The 19,070-nt window shown below is 42.6% G+C and overlaps 2 protein-coding genes across 2 annotated transcripts; both read right to left on the bottom strand.

Annotated features, from left to right (window-relative positions):
• Window positions 1–4,974: 4,974 nt before the first annotated feature.
• SPTSSA (serine palmitoyltransferase small subunit A) lies at window positions 4,975–8,861 on the bottom strand. The gene is made up of 2 exons (XM_035552237.2): window positions 8,663–8,861; window positions 4,975–6,229 (listed from the first exon to the last, which is right to left on the bottom strand). Exons 1-2 carry the CDS (start codon window positions 8,763–8,765, stop codon window positions 6,126–6,128), a joined length of 207 nt encoding a protein of 68 aa, XP_035408130.1. The 5' UTR covers window positions 8,766–8,861; the 3' UTR covers window positions 4,975–6,125.
• Window positions 8,862–13,248: 4,387 nt separating this feature from the next.
• EAPP (E2F associated phosphoprotein) lies at window positions 13,249–18,985 on the bottom strand. Its single transcript, XM_035552052.2, has 6 exons — window positions 18,835–18,985; window positions 18,319–18,500; window positions 16,984–17,082; window positions 16,509–16,632; window positions 15,127–15,246; window positions 13,249–13,873 (listed from the first exon to the last, which is right to left on the bottom strand). Exons 1-6 carry the CDS (start codon window positions 18,906–18,908, stop codon window positions 13,609–13,611), a joined length of 864 nt encoding a protein of 287 aa, XP_035407945.1. The 5' UTR covers window positions 18,909–18,985; the 3' UTR covers window positions 13,249–13,608.
• Window positions 18,986–19,070: the final 85 nt, after the last annotated feature.

The following is a 19,070-nucleotide window of genomic DNA, read 5'->3' as shown; positions in this document are numbered from 1 at the left end:
GGATACAGTGCCCACCTCACATTGCTGGGAGCACAAAATGCAAGCTATGCCCCAAGACAATTCCACCTGCAGATGAGAGTGGAAATTAAAAAGAAAAAAAAAAAGCATCAGACTTGATATTGTAACTATATGAGTATTAGTGATGTGTTGATTATGTTAGGTCCAATTATCAAAGATAACTTAGAGCAGGGGGCTCGTACTTCAGCTTAATATCCAAGCTTAGTAAAGATTCACATCCAGGAACTGTTGGTGCTATTCGAAAAGCAACCATCTACAACTAGAAATCAAATTTTAGGCGTCTTCCTCAAACATTATCTAGACAACCTCTTCAACCGGATTAAATGAAAGAAATACTATGATTAATTTCTTTGTGGGAAGATAGTAGTAGGTTGTTCTTTAACCATATGTTTAATTTCCAAAGCTCAAGCAATAAGGATTAGATGCACCACCTACTAAACTAGACACCATTAAAACATTTTCGACCTAATCCAGTCTATTGCTGTGACAAGACTGATATGGTACACAATACGCACCCTCCAAGGTTAAGAAAGAGCAACAAAAGACAACCAAGTGTCTTCTGGTAACCTATGAAAGACCATTTTAGCCAGTAAGAGGCTGTGATGGATCACCATCACGATCCTGCCACCATGGAGGATGGCTGTTCTCTGCACACATTGTCTTTTCTGATACTCTTTGATTGGTTTGCAGCTGCTATGTCCTGTATTAAATTTGGCAATTATTGCTCCATGCTTACCTGTCCAGCCTAAGACAGGTGACAAGGCCGCAGGAATATGACATTTTATCAAAACACTGGTTTACATAACACAAGATTAAACTGCAAAGCCTTTAGAAAGATTATTCAGTTTCTAATCCCAAACACCACCACTCCAAACCTTTGAATAAATAAATCACTGGGGCATCCTCCTAGTGTTAGCAGGTACCTTTATGGCGTGAAGGATCTCCAACCCACACGTGGCTACATGTCCACAGTCCAACCCCACAGTCCAAACATGCAGCTCAAGAACCAGGGTGTTATTATCACCCCTTAAACCAACTCTTCTACAACTAAAAGTTCTTACCTTGGTAACTGCTATATTTACATGAGTAATTTACTTTTTCATCCGGTAAATCTGGGGGTTTAACACCAGTATCAGCTTCAGATTGTGTCAAATTTCAACACAGCCACCTGAAAACAAGATTATGCTTTCTGTTGAGGGAAATAACTCCTACATTTTTTCCAAACACTAGAAACATCCATTCTGCAAGAGTTGAAGCTCCACAGAAACCAAAAGCCTTGTAAAATAACTTTCATTCCCCAGTTCACCCTGACATTTGTCCAAAGACAAACAAAATTTTCATTTTCAGCCTCGTTTGATATTATTCCATCATATGTCCCTGTGATTTCACATAACGAGCCAAGTTTAGATTAGAATCACTATAATTCATTTAAAAAATCCTCCAGAATGAAGAAGGCAATTAACGGAGGGCCCTCTCTGCATAGGAAAGTGGAATAAGTCTTTAAATAAAAAGTCATTAACAGACTGCAAAATACCATGGAGCTACTTGCATCTGGAGCCACGCAGCACTACAATGTAAGCAACAGCAAAATGTAAAGTACTGTTGTGGGTGTAAAACAGAGCCTCTGATATTTGAAAGGCCTCTTTCCGAAATAGTGTGTTGCTATGCATCCCCATTGTAAGGTCTAAATACCTGATCCGTAAACCGATGCAGCTCATGAATTGCACATGTGTATCATCTTAGCTGCTATTAAAATAAACAGTGCTACTGACAAAATGAAAAGCTAGCCAGTGCCCTCTACACCTTAAAACTGTTTTTTTGTTTGTTTTTTTTGATGGTGATGGTTTGTTTTTTTTTGTTGTTGATGTTGTTGTGTTTGTTTTGCTTTTTTTTCTTGGGGGTTGTTGTTGTTTTTATTACAAGAACTCCACTCACAAACAAGCCAAACTGTAAAACATGTGCTCTAGACTGGCTCAGGGAATCCACAAAGCACCACGAAGTGATTCACCAGGAAAACCACCTCAGGACAGCCTGACTTCCAGCCAAGACCGCCTCCCAGCATTTTACATTGTGTTAAGCATTCAGCGATAAGATGTTGCGTAACGTAATTCCCCATTCTGCTTCGCTGGAAGCACTTGCGGCATTTGAGAAAGACACACGCTGCCATTGCAAAAATATTGTGAAGAAATAGCTTGATATTAATGCTACTTTAGAGATTGGATCAGAGTTTGAATATCTCAGGGAGAGTGGATGGTCATCATTTCTCAGTCTTCAATCACGCTGTGACAGTTCAGACAGATGGAGGATCTTGTGCTGATGTACTGAATTTGATAAGAAAAGCAGAGGTGTGTCTGCCGTGATCCCACTCTGGGATATTCCAGATCTAGCATTTCATTTGTCCCCATTACATGGAGAAGAAGCTTGATCGAGCTCTGGACTGTGATGCCAAATTTTCTCCTTTAAATCACCATTACACACACACACACAAAAAAAAAAAAAGGAAAAAGAGCAGCTACAGCAGCTGTTGTGCTCAGTGATGACTCTGTTTAAGGCTGACCATAGCAGATCCAACAGAGAAACAATGGAAATGACACAGAAAGCTGTATGCTTTCGTCTTTAAAACAAACAAACAAAAAACAATAGTGTTTCTTGCTAAATTTTAGTGAGAAAGTCTTGCTTTGGGATTCTCAGGTGTTTTCCTTCACAAGTTACTTAAGATCCAGAAAAAAACAACAGCCTCTGTCTCCAAATTAAGTGCTACACAATAATCACACAGACATTACAACTGAGTATTGCTAGTCTGATCCCATGAACATAGAAAAGTATCTTTGAGGAAGAAATTAAAAGAAGGTATTATCTACCAGGAAGGGGATCCAATTCATTGATCCATTTCAGGGGAAAAACAACCTGTCATTTTAAAGATCATGATGGTTGTGGAAATTATGCATTTTTATATATATATATATATATATATATATATATGTACACAACAATAATCGACCCAGGATGTACATGCATGCACACACACATCCCAGACCTGCTTGTAGCTTGATTTTTTGCCACAGTTTCCTCCTGTGGTTACAGCAGCCCCCACTCCAAAGGCTTTTGATGATGTCTCTGCGGGATCCAGCCTGTGCCTGGCCAGGCCCCCCGGCGGAGCTGGCCATGGGAGCGGGTGTGCAGGGGGGTCCCAGCTGGCTGTCAGGAGCTGATGTTACCAGAGGTGATGTGACACAGCTGGTATGCTCTTTTTCCGGGTGACTCGAGCTAGACCCCAAGAGCTGTTACTAGTAGAAGACTAACATAAAGCTACTTCCAGGGCTCAGATTTTATTCTGTTCCCTGCTTAAAAGAAATACTTCCCATGATTATCTTTTCCAAGTTTATCTAAAACACCGATGGTTCGGTTATCATCCTTCTGAAACAAAAGCATAATTGACCCGCTGCCTCCAAAAGGTATTTAAGGCGTCTTCAAGATCCACCTTGCACAGAAAAAGCTTACAAGTACATAACACAAAGGATTTGATCCCCCAGCTAACATGGCAATAAAGCAGGCTGCAGAAGGAAAACAACTTGGTAGCCTTATGATTCATTTATTACTCAAATTTAACGATGAATTAAACCCCTGCCACCATTCTTACTTAAAAATAAAAAATAAAAAAATTACTCTGCTTCATAATTATCCCACCTTGAACCATCACTAGGTCAGCTTTAGGAAAATCACATTGCAGATACCTCCTTCCAGAGATACAACATAAAGTATTTTATTAATGAAATTATTTCACCTTTAACAAAGTATTTGAAATCTAAAAGAACAGTCCAAGGCTTCTAGGAGATTCTTGATTTATAATTAAAAAGAGAACTGCTGAAAATGACTCCTCAAATTAGCAAATCGAATCCAAGTACAATATCGATCGGGCCCACTCCAACGCAATGCAAGTGTTTAGACTCTGGTTACTCTTTTTTTCCCCACAACAAAAAGCAGACAGCTAATAAAAGTCAGTATATAAAAGCCCTTTTATAAAACCCTTTGCAATTAAAAATCACATTTAGCGTTCATAACGCTGCAGCAGGGGAGGGCTGCCCCCCACCCCCCCCACCCCCCCCACAGCTACAGCCCTCTCTCAGCAGTAGGTTTGTCTCAGTCACAATGGTATCTCACAAAGAAACGTCACAGTACCAATTTAATCCACGGACAGCAGCAATTTGCGCCACTCTACTTCAAAACGAGTACGTTAACTAATCATTAGCTCCACATACATATATTTAAAATGCTATGTACAAGTCTGGAAACACTTTTAAGGAAACACTGAACTGCCCATGCTTGCATAGCCAGTTTTTAATGAGCGAAGGCAGGATTACGTGCCTGCGGTCTCTGATTCGGCCTTACCCAATCAGTAACACCATCGCTTGGGCAGGGATGCTTGCGCATCCCTCTCGGCAGACACGGGATAAGTGGCAGATGGCATTTTTGTCTCCAAGACACAAGCAAGACTTGCATTTAATAGTTTAGGTACTTTTCATATGAAATTCCACCCTTAAGCAAGGCACTAATTTAGTGGGAGACCTCTACTGACTGCAGTAAAGCTTCGGTTCACCTAAGGAGTTGAAGGCCCACTGCCTATAGCTTCAGGATGATGATGGGGTTTTCAGAGATACACGAAGCACTTAAATGGAAAAGGGCTTTTTCGCTATCTGTGTGCTTTTCAGAAAGCTATACAAACCTAGAATACAGTATCTTTATAGAACAGTTTTGTTGTACAACTCAGGTATAATTCTTGATTTCCAAAGAAGTTGCATAAAAGATATAAATACCTATTATTACTGGGCCATTATAATCACAATTTTTTGGTCAAGTACCAGTCTTTTGGTTGTTTTTTTTTTTTTTTTAGTTCGAAGAAAAGTAAGCAGTATTCAGAAACACATTAATTTCTCAATGAAAGTTTGGCATCCAAGCTCTGCTTTTAAAGTTTTATTTTTTAAACAACAACAAAAAAAGTCCTCCACTTAAGAAAGTTAGGTTGTTACCACCTTACATTTCAGAATACAAAACTGAAAAAAATCCTATTAAAAAAAGAAAAAAGAAAAGAAAAAAGGCAGGACTTCAGCCAAGTATTCAGCTACTTATTGCTGTAGTTGTAACTTGAGTCCATTTAAAACCCCATGTTTTGGTCATTTGTAGCGAGAACACATTTGGAACACTAGCAGCAATAGAAAACCCCCTTAAAACATAGACAGGTACACTGTTGAGTGAAAATCAGCATTGAAACATAAAGCATTATGTAAAAGTACAACTTAATTGGTAGCTAGAAAAAGCGTTGATTTAAAGCACTGTCCCAAAGCTTTATGTGGGCCTATGTGAGCAAAGAAAAGTCCTTTTGTTCCCAGTATGAAAAGACCAGAACCCCAGCGCTACTCAAACATAATGAATGCAGCCTCCACTCTGCCTCAATGCTTTCTCTCTCCCACCCTCCTCCAGCAGGTGGAACACACAAGCTCAAAGTAATTGCTAATTCCAAATTCAGGTGATATGCACAAACACACTGTTGAACAAAGTCTGGACAAGAAAACAGTACACCTGAGTTCAGTCATACAAACTAATTTTTTGTCAATAGTGTTAGACGAATATATCCATGTCTCTAATATGAATCTAGATGTATTTTCTTACAAAACGCATTGATAGAAATATCCAGGCAAATGCATACCATACAATAGCAAAAGCTTTAAGCCCCATTTAATAAGATGACTTTCTGATTAAAAATAGAAGGCAATTAAGATTTACTCAAAATTACAATTAAGAAAAGCTTTCACAGTGCAATGTTGAAACTGTCACAAAGTTAAGAAAATACTGATATCAAAGTACAATCACAATGTTAAGGTAGACAAAACTACTATACAAGGGCAGATCTTGTAAAATCAAAAGGAACGAACACAACATAGGGGACACCTCACGCCCCTGCTCTACATAGCTCATTTCCTAGTCTGCAGAATCCTCATTGTGTCTTTCTTTTTTTGACATCGGTAGAAGTCTCGTTAAAACTAAGAGATTCATTCTTCTTTGTAGACCAGATTTCAGAGCATGATTACTTCGTGAAAATACGTTCTTCATCACTGCACAATTTCAAAGTAGTGCAATATTGCCATGATGTGCTGAGGCATGAACACATAGCCCGTGTACAGTGCCATTCCAACGATGGAAACTAGCATTGAATCTGAGTGACAGTTAAGGAAGAAAGCATTTGAAACAAAGTGCATTAGAAGTCACATAAGCATAGCATTAAATCTTTCCTGTTAACTATCTTACAACGTTGTATTTTTAAAATACAGGGTGTCAACTGCATTCAGCGAATACATCTGTAGAAGAAGCAACAAAAACTGACAACCAGAGCACTTAGTAGGAGTGACGAGCTGCACCGTGGTAGGAGTCCTGGGGGAACTGAAAATGGGCAAAAAGCTCAACTTGTGTGTTGCTTGACAGTACTTCAAACAAAAAACCTGCAGGGGTAATGAAAAATATGAGTAATGTTGCGACAAGCACCTTTCTAGCTATTTCAGCCACAAAGCCTCAGAGGATCAGCGTGGCTTGGAGTAAAGTTGTGCATTTAAATAAACAGATACTCATTAGTACTTCACTATAGCAGATCTGTAAAACAAACCTCACATGAAGAAGTCTGCTAAACAATCTCAAGATGACCACTTTGTTAGTTGAAGTCCAAATGGGGACCTTTTATACAATTTCGAGAAGGCAGATGGCAGGAGGATAGCTTATAATATGTATGTACCACTAGACCTTCATCAAGCTCTAGGATTCTCAAAGCTTTATCTACAGAAATCATGGCAACAGACTACTGAAGGATCACATCATTCAAAGTTTAAGACTCAGAAATTCAAAAGTAGCACATTCAATTAATAACAGCCTCTTGATTTCAACCAACTACCAGCAGAGATTCAGTAAGCTTAGACAGAAACATTAGGAAGAGCTCTGAAGATTAACAAACAAGATAACACTGGATAACAGTACTCAATTTCCACAGGTGAAATCAGAGGAGCTGCGCATGCTCCTTAACTTTGAGAAATCAAGTTACCTCAGCACGTGTGTTACAAAGGCTTTGTGACTGACTTCCCTGTGATAGAGTGGAGATATTCGTTGTGCTTATTAGAGCGTACTAGCTTCTGGGTGTATTTTTAGTCCCAGAAGATTGCACAACGCGAGACACTAAAATGAAGGTCAGCCCATAAATCCATGTTTCAGTACCAGCACTCGCAGTGACTCCGGAGCACGAGGAGCTGGCGGTGCACGCAGGAGGTCGGCGCACCCTTAGCTCCTGAGGCTGCCGTGTCGGTGCAGTGTCCCCACAGCACCTGGCAGGCCTGGCACAGCCACACTGAAAGCACCACGTTTGAGGACAGGAACAGCCTTGCTGAACTGAGATCGCAAACGATACTTGGGGCACATAGGACATTTTTAAGTTAAGCAGCAATTGCTTCCCTGCAACATGAGCATTTTATAAAAATATGTGATCACACACAAATACCTTCCGTTTGCTTAAATATCTTGCCCAAGTTAAAAAGATGCATAGTTAACACAAAAGCAAAAAAATACATATTCATGACTAATCTACTCGCAAGGGAAGCAATAATGGAGGTTTCTTCAGTGACACAGACACGGCATAAACAGAGGAAGGTATTTTAGTCAGGAATGTGTTGTTTGTTTTTTTTAATTAAGAACTGCTACCTAAACAATCGTGTGCAGTAAGTCTATAAATACTAGAACAAATAAATAGTAGGTTATCTCCACTTTTACTGACTGTACGCAGGAAAAAACTAATCTCATCACACAGCTGTAACCTGGGAAAACACTTTTATGTACCAAAAACCAATTCCTTTACAACTGACCAGGAAAAGCAGCTTTGCACTACTACTAACACCCTTCTCGCTGGGTGTAAGCGATGATAATGTTTGGGTTAATTTGTCTCTTTGCCTCTTGACATTAACTGGAGGTGGCTCGGGGTCACTCACACCAGACATCCTTTTAACCCAGGATCAAAACAGACACGTTGAAGAGAAGCACTTGCGATGCCATAACAACACTTGAGGGGATACAATGCCCGCGCGGGAGAGCTGGTTGAAGAAGCTAACCTTTAGGTACTCTTTTACACAGATGCCTTCACGTTAGCGTCTATCAAGCTCTTCCACTCCAGGCGAGACAAACAAATTTACCAGCTCGAGGATTAAGCACTCTTCCACTAAAACACCATGTGACGAAGCACGACCAAGACGCGAGTGAGCTCGGCGGCGTGCACACCCACTTCCCACTCGGCAAAAACACGCGCACGGAGGAATTCATGGAAGGCTCGTGCTAACCAGAAACGTCGGCGTTCCGGTTTACAAGCCAGGAAAAAAAGAAATACCAGAAAAAAAAAGACCAAAGCGGACCCAACTCCTGACAGCCACCTAGCCCCGGGCAGCAGGACCGGCGGCAACAGGCGGGGCAGCGGCACGACGGGGACCGCCCGGCTCCGGCGGCGCCAGCCCCCGCCCGCTCCCCGCTCCCCGAGCCCCGAACCCGCTCCCCGCGGCCGCCCCGCTCCGTGCCCCAGCGCCGCCCGGCAGGCCCGGCGCCGCCGCCGCCGCCAGAAGGATACTGAAGACGGTGCGCTCCCAGGGCTCCAGCATGTAGAGCGCGGTGACCAGCAGGTACTGGTAGTACAGCCACGACATCTGCTTCCAGGCCGAGCCCAGCGCCATGGCGCGCACCGCGCTCTCCCCGCCCGCCGCTGGCTCCGCGCCGCGCTCAGGCCGAGCGGAGACGGGGGGCGGTGGCTGCCCGGGACCCGCCCTCCCGCCGCCGGCGCCGCCGCCGGGCCCGGCCCCGGCCCCGCCGAGGCCCGGCCCCGCGCCCCGCCCGGGCGGCCGCTGCCCTTCGGGGCCGGGCTGCCCGAAATGGAGGCGCCGAGAAGCGGCGCCCGGCCCGGCCCCGGCCCCGGCCGGCCGTGAGGTGGCGGCGCACAGGGGTCGCCGTCCCCGGCAGAGCAACCCAGGGGGACGTGCAGGGCTGTGCCTGACCGACCACCGGCTTTTGAGGAGAATCGAGCCTCAGCAGGATGTTGCTGCAGACGGTTTCCTCTCAGCCTGTTTCGTTTGAGTTGACACACTGGGAATTATGGAAGACCTGAAGGCTGTGCTCAACGTGATCCACTGAAAGTGTGCTCAGAAGGCTTCAGCGTCTGTAGTTGTCAGAGAGTAAAGCCCTCCCAAAACCAGTGCCCAGATAAACGAGACCTCAAGATCTGACAATGCTGACTGTCCAGATTAATCCCACAGGAATGGAAAAAATAAAGCTGCTACAGATCAACTTCGTACTGCAACTGCTGCTAACTTTGCACTTCTGTAAGGCTTATAGGGCCAAACACCAGAGGGTGTTACAACCCCCTGACTGCTATTTGGCTTCAGATACAGAAAAAGTCAGAGATTGGCCTGGGACTGCGTGATTAGAAAGGCCATTGACAACCTAGTTTAGAAGGCCCCAATCTAGTTTAATCTAGTTTAGTTAAACCAAAAACCTGGTAAAAAGGTATACACGTGGAAATCGGGCACCGTGACTAAGCTGAGCATGAGGTGCAACCTCTAGGCACTGGGGCCAGGCCACCAGCCAAGACTTCCCTCACAGGCCAAGTGCGTGCACCATAGATGAGAAACTGATACCAACCCAGTACAACCATCCTGCTTAGTAAATCAATTTAAGTTTATGTCACTGAGTGTCGTAATTCTGTTCTTGCGGGCACCCCACCCCAACTTCACCTGTGCTGTTCGTACAATGGAAAGCAAGGAAATACAGTCACGGGAGGGTGTACGTATTACTTATTTACACAGTTGCAATTGCAACTACAGTACTAGGAGCTAACTGTGCAAAAGAAAACCACCTGGCAGACAACTGAATATTGTATCTATTTATGTGGCAGGATCTGAAAACGGTTTTAATCTGTCCAGAATACATTTAGACACACTTTCTGTGCAGATTTACTTCAGCACAAGAAGAAATGAGAGCATTGACACAATTAATACCCCCACACAACTGGCCACAAGAACTGTTGTCCCTTTCCAAGACAGCTGTTGCTTGTTGCAGTTGTTACTGGAGGAGTCTTGTGTTGGAGCCACTGCTTGAAAAAGTAGTGGTAGTTATGAAAGCCTCCTTTCTGTATAAACACATACAAAGTTCAAGGACAAGTGGTGTTTTCAGCACAAATAAAGTACTACTCCCATTCACAGCTGCGAGCTGTAGCAATACGGGGCAAATGTGTCCCAGTTCTGCCTGCTCCCATGCTTTGCAAGAGTGGGACTGCGATTTGAGTGATAGGACAAGCAAGAAGCAGCAGCAGCAAGTACCCGATATGAGAAGAAAGGTAATGTCAAGAGGCACACCAGCTGCATGATTTCCTGCTACATCCACCAGCTGTTGTCCAGGTCTCTTACACCTTTTCACTACAGTACGTACTCAGGAGGCAATTGTTAACATTTATTTAGCGCCTTACAAAAAAAAAAAAAAAAGACAATACTCCTCTGAATAGTTTCCCCTCCTTTCCCAGCTCCATTCTAGCCCTGCTTTGGAACTGCCATCATCTATCGTTCCTCCTGCTACCACTGGCACTGACACTTGAGCCCTCGAACTACATTCCCACATGCTCACGTTTCCAGCAGTTCAGGGCAAAGACCCTTAGCCTGGTGCTCCACAGCACTTTCATGCTGCACCTGGACTGTGAAGATGGCTACATCGTGGCCAGTATGCCCTACAGCACAGAGTACATCCTCTATCACAGCTGCTCCTCCACAGTTGTAAGAAGGAACAGTTCTTGCGTTCAAAATTTTCCATATGTGCCTCCAGGCTTATAGCATATAGTAACAATTTATCCCACTTTAGATGGGATCATTGCTGTCAACCTGCAAGTCAGGCACTCCACTAATCAGTCTGTCTGGAGGTAGCAAAAACGGGACAGAAATCTTACCTCGAGCAGATCCTAAGCTTCAAAACAAGCAGGGCTCAATTTTAGCTGTCAGTTGCACATGCAGAGAAGGGTATACCACACTGGCCAACAAAGTGCTCAGCAGCTACCTCAACAATTCTCTGCTTCATCAAGCTGTAGTTAAGTTTCTGTTTATTTGCAAATAGGAAGTTGGGCATCAAGGTAAAAAAGCATGTGTATTCTGAGCTGCTTCCTGAGAAACAAGCAGTAATTTCAGCATTTCCATGGTCACCCTAACAAGATGGAAGCCAGCAATCTTCTGAATAAAAGCCATTTACAACATTTACTCTTCTGCCAAGCTCAAACTGTCCTGAGCTTTATACAGCTAAACTTCTGGAATGATTAAAAAAATACAAATCGATGTTGCTACGTACTAAAACTAGACTTTTACAGCTTGCAAAGAGCAGTAGGATTGATTTTCTTTTTACTGGAAAGTACAATGTCTGTATTTTACCCAAATTTTACAAGAATTGCATGCTGTTTATTCCAGTAAGACAAAAAATTTGAAGGTTTGCATTTCCCTCCATCATCACCAGTGAGTTATTTTCTTGAAAAGTTGTGAAGAAAAAGGTGAACGCTGGTATTTGTACTAAATTCCTTCAGTGAAACTAAAATAAATATTAAATTTGCTAAAAAAACAATGTCCACAAAAGCAGTTAACAAATAGCTAAGCAAATAAACTGCATTGGTTCCACCCCACAGGATGTTTAGGGAGCTCTGAAAGTGGACCAGATGAGGCACGGATCATGCCAGTCTGCACTGCAGAAGCTGTTGTCCACTACCCTGTGTGATGTTCGACGACTACAGGATTTACTTCCAGGAGGTCCTTCTGAGTTTTGGCCTCCACCCAATGGTCACTCTGGCAGTGACACTACTCTGAAACAGCTGCACTGACCATTTTCCTTTTTACATCCTGCTGAACCTCTACCTCCGCTCACTCTGTCATTTTCCAGGCGTATTTTTTATCACAGCTTCTTTTACATTAATCCCGGATACATCTCACATAGGAACCTGGTGGTCATTTATCTTCCCTTACAATGTAATTCCTCAAGGTCTCTGGGGGCAAACCAGCAGCAGCCTATGGCCCACAGCATTCGGTTTTTGAAGGGCCAAAACATTAATCAAACTTAGATTGTTTTTTTTTTTAATCTTAAGGGCCAACTTCACCTCTGCCATTTCTTCTATCTTTCCTACTACAATTACTCATGCAGTAACACAAAATTGAAATGACCTGGCCACCAATACACCAGCCAGCTTAATATTGTCACTTCTATTGTCCATAGTGTTGGCTTCATGCAACCCTGACACTAGAACAAATGTTTTGGTGTTTTCCTCCTAGGCTCATGGGCTCATGTAACACTGTAGAAAATCAGTATTTGTAGATCAGTAGAATACAGCACCAGGGACTAGAGAAGGTAACCAAAGAGTCCTATGATTTTATTGTAATCTAAACCACAAAATATGATGTTCTTCAGGTTCCTACCTCTTAAATATTTGTCAACGTCTCAGAGCATGTAACAACTTATTTACAGTACTATCAAAAGAAAAAAGCTTAAAGATGAGATTGAACAAAGGCCCGTTTGAAAAAAAAAAAGTTGAAACATTAAAAAACATGAGGCTATAAAGAAGAGACATTACTTACTAATAAAAAAATAGTTCACCTCTTGGGAGTATGCCTGGAGAAGCAGAGAAAAGGATCCAACATTAACGTTACAGTGGTTTCATTGACTAAACAAGAAGCCTAAATATCATAGAGCAGAAACTACTCACGCTTCCATAAAGAAGCCATAATTGTACTGAAGAAACAGAAAAAGCATACAAACTAGATTAATGGCCATAGAGCTAACCATAAGTTTATTCTTAAAACATGTCACCATGAAGAAAAAGGACAGTAGAAAAAATGTCAGGTATTTTCTTCAAATGTATTTTTACATTAAAAGTTCCTAATTGCGTTACTAAGCATTACTACGTTGATTTAAGTGATCCATTCCAAACTTGATACAACCTAATCTTCCCATCTATACAAATAGAAATCTCAATTTTTGAGATCTTAATGAGCCAAAAATCCAAATATAATGACAGCTCCTTCCTTATCTTACCTACATTTGTGCAAATCATCCAAGAATGCCAGCCTAAAGGAGCCCAACATCCTGACTGAGAATTACAGAGTGTACTAGCACCCTAGAAATGATGAATGCAGCTACACAGGACCAGTTTATACCATCTTTATTCTAAGCAGCAGTTCTAATACATATTGAGATAATGGACAGTATATACACAGGGAATGATCATAATACACAGATCTTACATTTTATTTACAAAATTTTAAATCCTCAATGATGCAACCACCTACAGCGTGAAAGAATACTGTTCTCAAATGCAAGCAGTTAACCATATTCCTTTCATAAAAAGGAATACAACAAGTGTCAAAAACCCAACCGCTATAAAGTTCTCTAATTAAAATGTACATTTAAAAGAACGTATTTTAAACATGCTAACATGCCTGCATTTCTGATACTTCACACTGTCTTAAACAGCGCACTTTTTTTTTTTTTTGCTGCTTTTGCATATTAGCAGTGGCTGGCTAGAACATTGAAGAAGTGAAAAACTTCATCTTTATCCATCACTGCCACCTCAGTTGAACATTCAGTACATAATACTGGATGATACACTTCCTCCTCTTCTTGATTGGACTGTACAGAGGTAGTTTCTTTGCTGTGCTTCATTTTCTTACTTCTTTTATTTAGCTTCTTTCTGTATTTCAGAATTTCCTCTTTGTTAACAAAGCAGTTCATCACAAACATTGCTCTGTACTGTGTTTTGTAAGATTCATGTCTACGGAGAAAGGGAGAAAATGCAAGTCATACCACTGATAAAACTCTGCTTCCAAGAAATTGGTTATCATCACTAGAAATGGGATTGAACGTAGGAAGTACCACGTCAAAGTGCTGAAAGCCAAATAAGTATGAAGTTTTATAAACAGAACTCACAACTACCAAAATCACAAAACTAGAGTTGCAAGCCTGAAATCTCTATCTATAAATAACAAACATTGACACATCACACTTGAAAAAGCCTGTCTATAATAAAATGGATTTTCAGCTGTCATCTGCATAACAACCGCATAGCTGGAGCACATAGCAAATTCAGGGCTGCAACAACACAATGTCTCTCAGGCTGCAGTTTTAGAGCAGCCTAAACCAACGTAACAGGTGGCTGCAGAAGTCCTATCTTGACTTCTGGGGCTTTAATGCCTGTACAATGATGTACTGAGCTATATTAGTTTATCAAACTCACGAAAGACAAGTGCAACGATAAAAACAGTTTTCTGTGAGCTTCGCAAACTGAAATACTTAACTACAGAACAGTCAAGGAATGCCAGAACCAGCAAACGGAAGAGATTGGGAAATAGCACCCAGCATTTAGATGATTTTAGGCTGCTGTGGAATTTCACCTTCAACTACCAAAAGTACTGAGTAAATGTGGGGTAGCTTATTCCTCATTTCACAGGGTTTCTTTCTCCATTACTCTCGGTGCAAAAGTCTTTCTCCTTTGCACAAGTTCACAATAGTAATTACGTTTGCAGTGCAGTCAAATACTGGAGAGCTGCAAAACATGCTTTCCAGGTACTCCTTAACTATACTCAAAACTGCAACTGCTAACACTCAGAGCAATTAAGAATATACTACTATCCTGATTTTGCCTAATCCTCCACTAAAAATGAAACTTTAACATGAAAATAATAGTTAACCTGAAATAATTTGATACCTCTAAACATCAAGCTAACATATTTTTCTAAAAAGAAAAAATCAGCGTGAACTTCCTGTTTAGTCTCCATGATGTTTTTTTTAATAGTTTACCTTCTCCACTATACTAAAGTTCTTCCCTGTTCTTCCTCATCTCCATGCTGCATGTTAAACTGATCATCACCATTCTTTGAAACTAGAATTCACCCCTACATCTGATTCATCTTCTTGTTATTAGCTCCACCTTGCAAGGCTCAATTGATCAAATCACTGAATACACTAAAAATGCAACTGACCAGAAGAGAGGCATTGCAAGAAGACCCCTTACTGTTCAATAGTTACCTCTGACAGTCCAGGCATAACGTTGTCATGCAGGCAGGGCAATTCAGAACAGCATCGCTATTTGGAACAGCTGAAGGTTTTGTCTGCTGTTGCCGCAGCCCTTTTCTTTGATTACGGTACCTACCAATTGGAGAAGGGAGGAGAGACAGAAAAAGTGAAATTACGTGTCCTTGCTGTCACACACATCAATTCAACCTTAAGAACTTTTTTTGTATTAAGATACATCAGTAAGTACCCGGCTCCTTCTTGAGACCTTTTTCATTAACTCAAAACACATAAACATAAGCACTGCATGGAAAAAACACGCAGCAGTATCTTGCCATTTATTTTGTTCAGAGGATTCTCATTCGGTGACATACGTACATCTAATGTGGACTTCTGCCCAATAATCATCTTCCTGGAGAAGGCAGGTATCTTAAGTGCAATCTCTGCAGGCAACATACATTAATGTTGTGTTTTTCAAGATCTACATTTCCCTTCTGCTTCAACAAGCATTTTTCTAATTCATCCTTCAAAAAAAAACTCAAGTAAGGCAGCTTTGTTCTGTTTGTATTACAACCTTTTCATTAACGCTGTGGTTCTTTCGATAAGATCTATACACAAAACTGGCTTATTGAACTAGCACATTCATTATATACACGTAGAAGTTTTACAGGCTTTTAAATTTCATACACTAAATTCTAAGGCAAAAATATTCTCACTGTGTGGACTTGACAGCATTTTTCTGTATAGTCACCACGTTCAATGGAATTTTTCAGTTTATGGTAATGCCCTCTTTTGGCTGGAATAAAGTTCGTTTTCCTCCTAGTAGCTGGTATGGTGCTGTGTTTTGGGTTTGGGATGAGAATAATGCTGATAACACACTGACAGCTTAGTTGTTGCAGAGCAGTGCTCACACAGAGCCAAGGACTTTCCAGCCTCTCACCAGTACCACCCTGCCAGCATCAGGTGCCCCAGGAGCTCGGAGGGGACAGAGCCAGGACAGCTGACAGAGAGTGGCTGCAGGGATGTCCCATACCTTACCGCTTCATGATGAGCAATAAAACTAGAGGAGTTGGCTGGGGAGGTGCGGGGAGCAGGGAGGCTGCTGCTGCTCAGGGAGTGGCTGGGCATTGTTTGGCAGGTGATGAGCAATTGCATTGTCCATCACTTACTTTCTTTTATCATCATCATCATTTTCCCTTCCTTTTCTGTCCTATTAAACTGTATTTATCCCAGCCCACAAGTGGTTTTTTTTGTTGTTGTTCCCCCCCGCCCCGATTCTCTCCCCCACCCCACTGCGGAAGGGGAAGTAAGCAAATGGCTACATGGTGCTGAGTTGCCAGCCAGGTTAAACCACAACAGGTAAACATCCTACAATTCAATTATTTACAGCCTCTTACCTCCTCCTCTGTAAGTCAACCCACGCTTGGTCTCGATTGTCTTCTTCTGGGTCATATAACAGCTCATCATTGGAAAGAATCCGACGTTGCTGATGTTTTCTTTTTTTCTGGGCATCCTGTGTAACTGTAAAGATTTGTGCAAGCACACATTACATCAGTTGGACATGAGATGATTCTCTACTTAAATCAAAATGTGAATTTTTTGATTTTCCTTTAAAACATCTGCAATAACTCTAAACTAAATCAAAGATCTAGCTCATCTCTACTCCAAATGCACCACCCCAAAGGATTAAGACATCTTACATAGATTGGCATACATCATAAATTTGCAGGAACTTTGTTGAGATGACATAGGCTGGTAATTGTCCTCAAAAGGCTCTCTTCAGAGTCCCTGACCCCCCTATGAGGATTCTACTAGACCTGAGATGGTCGTCCTCTTAAAACGCCCTCCTCTCTCCTCTCCTCAGTTACTTACCCATTTTATCTTCCTCTTCTGAATCAGAATCAAAGTAAATGTCATCGTAGTATTTCGAAGTGGTGGCATGTCCAGTCTGCCCAGTACTTGAGGAAGTACCTATATGTGTAATTGGAGAGAGAAGTTGTAAGAACATCTCACCAAAAGGATAACTAATATATAGTCCAGAACAAACCTTCATTTCCAAGTTAGTTTACTCAGAAGCATTCTGGGTGTGTTAAGTAACAGCTCTCCCAATTTACTCCCATATCCCGATCATCCACACTACTTGTGTTATTTCATTTATAGGTGCTCTCTCAGAGTAGAACTGCTCACTTTCACTGAGACGAACCCCCAGTACAGTTCAAAGGAAGGTTTCTTTTATTCAGTCATGCGGAAGAAATACAGATGTGGCACATTGTCATAAACTTTGATATAAGTAAAATTCATCAAAAAAAAGAAAAAAAAACTTGCTACTTTTCAGGACCACAGAAGTTCATAAAAGACCTAGATCGATTGGCTGTCACATGTTGGTCCGCACCAAAAATCCTATTCTGTTCTGGATGCATGTAGCAGTATAAACACTTCTACATCTTCTTAACTGCAAAACCAAAACAGAAGGATCAGGTTTGCCTACTAAAACAGAAAAACTATTAAACCTGCTGTATGCAAAATAAAGTTCCTACATTAAAATAAATACTACACGTATTCCCCCAGAAATTAAAACACCTCACCAGGCGTTTGTACTAGGTACAAAACTAGAACATACACTCTTCCAACACCAAAGCAATCAATCTATTGCACCCAAAATAGTACACAAACTCCAGAAAAGGTAAGTCTTTAACACACTTTTACTATTTGATGTAACTTGTAATTTTAAGCACTTAAGGGAGGAAGAAATGAGTATTTTTCTTGATTCTTTTCCCCATCTGATTTGGGATCTCAATCCAACACATGCTTTTCTTTTGTGCAAGAAAGAGCACCAAATCTTGATAGCATCCAGAGCCACTAGAGGCTGCAACCTGCTCCTGAGACTTCTAAATACATGTATAAAGTTAGAGAGACACCAGGGAAAAAGGAGACAGATCAAACAAAGAGAATTCACAGTAAAACAGGGAATCACAAGTTCAGAAACAACAAAAGTCTTAGAAAAGGTTGAAAACAAACGCATTCGTGCAAGTGGCACCTAGTGACCATTTCTGCAGTGATCAGCCATTTTAAAATTTTTCCACAGGCTCCATACAGCCCTCCACTGCCACCACAAACCTCCCCTCTAGCCGTGAGAGCACATCAACTCCTTAACTAGACACCACTTCACTCGGTGTCATGCACAAGCAGACGCTAGGTGCGATTTACCCATTTCTGGTGATTTCCATTTGCCTTCTATCGTTCTCATGGTGGTGTTGAGCTCGGCCTCCATCTCCTTCTGGAACTCATCGTCGCTGGAGGATTCGCTCTCCCCGGTCAGGCACTCCCGTAGCAGTTTCCGCTTCTGATCGGGAGTGCCGTGTAAGAGCACGTCCACCTCATCTTCCGAGCTACAAGGATTGAAATGTTATGGATCTCATCAACACTACCAGCTTAAAACACCGACTAATTTGGGGAACAAACACCTAGATTGCGGGGACGTATTGGGAGGCGCTTCTCCACGGATTTGGGTGAAATTGCTATGCCTCCTGGGCCCGGGAGGCTCCCCACAGCAGCCGGGCTGGGCTCAGCAGGGCGCCCCTCGGTTTTCCAGCCTCAGCCCAACGGAGGCGACCCCTCCGCACCCCCAAGGCGCCGGGCCCGGGCCTCTGCGGTTACCGGCCCCAGCGGGCAGCGGAGGGAAAGGGCAGCCCCCGGCCGCCCTCCGTGTGCTCCGAGAGGCACCTGCTGAGCGCCCGCTCCTCGTCGCTGGGCTCCTCCACCACGTAGGGGTCGTCCTCTTCCCGCAGCCGGCTCATGGCGGCCGCCACCGCTTCCGCCCGCTCCCGGCGGCTGCGGGCCCGCCCCGCCGCCCGCCTCCGCCCCTCGCTGGGCCGGGCCGGGCCGGGCGAGGCGGCGCCGCCTCAGCCGAGGGTCCCCGGGAGCTTTGGGGCCTGCCCCGGGAGCTTTAGGGCCCGCTT

The sequence above is a fragment of the Cygnus atratus genome, chromosome 5 (genome assembly GCF_013377495.2).
Source record: "Cygnus atratus isolate AKBS03 ecotype Queensland, Australia chromosome 5, CAtr_DNAZoo_HiC_assembly, whole genome shotgun sequence".
Taxonomy (NCBI): Eukaryota; Metazoa; Chordata; class Aves; order Anseriformes; family Anatidae; genus Cygnus; species Cygnus atratus.
This window is presented reverse-complemented; position numbering and strand designations above follow the sequence as displayed.

What these genes read in the sequence shown, in the direction of transcription:
- EAPP (XM_035552052.2), bottom strand. Translation starts at nt 18,908, where the DNA reads ATGAGCCGGCTGCGGGAAGAGGACGACCCCTACGTGGTGGAGGAGCCC. An exon ending in GAGGAGCGGGCGCTCAGCAG is followed by an intron (nt 18,501 to 18,834) that starts GTGCCTCTCGGA and finishes CAATCCTTGTAG; the next exon opens with CTCGGAAGATGAGGTGGACG. An exon ending in ATGGAAATCACCAGAAATGG is followed by an intron (nt 17,083 to 18,318) that starts GTAAATCGCACC and finishes TTACACATATAG; the next exon opens with GTACTTCCTCAAGTACTGGG.
- SPTSSA (XM_035552237.2), bottom strand. Translation starts at nt 8,765, where the DNA reads ATGGCGCTGGGCTCGGCCTGGAAGCAGATGTCGTGGCTGTACTACCAG. An exon ending in CTGGGAGCGCACCGTCTTCA is followed by an intron (nt 6,230 to 8,662) that starts GTATCCTTCTGG and finishes ACTGTCACTCAG; the next exon opens with ATTCAATGCTAGTTTCCATC.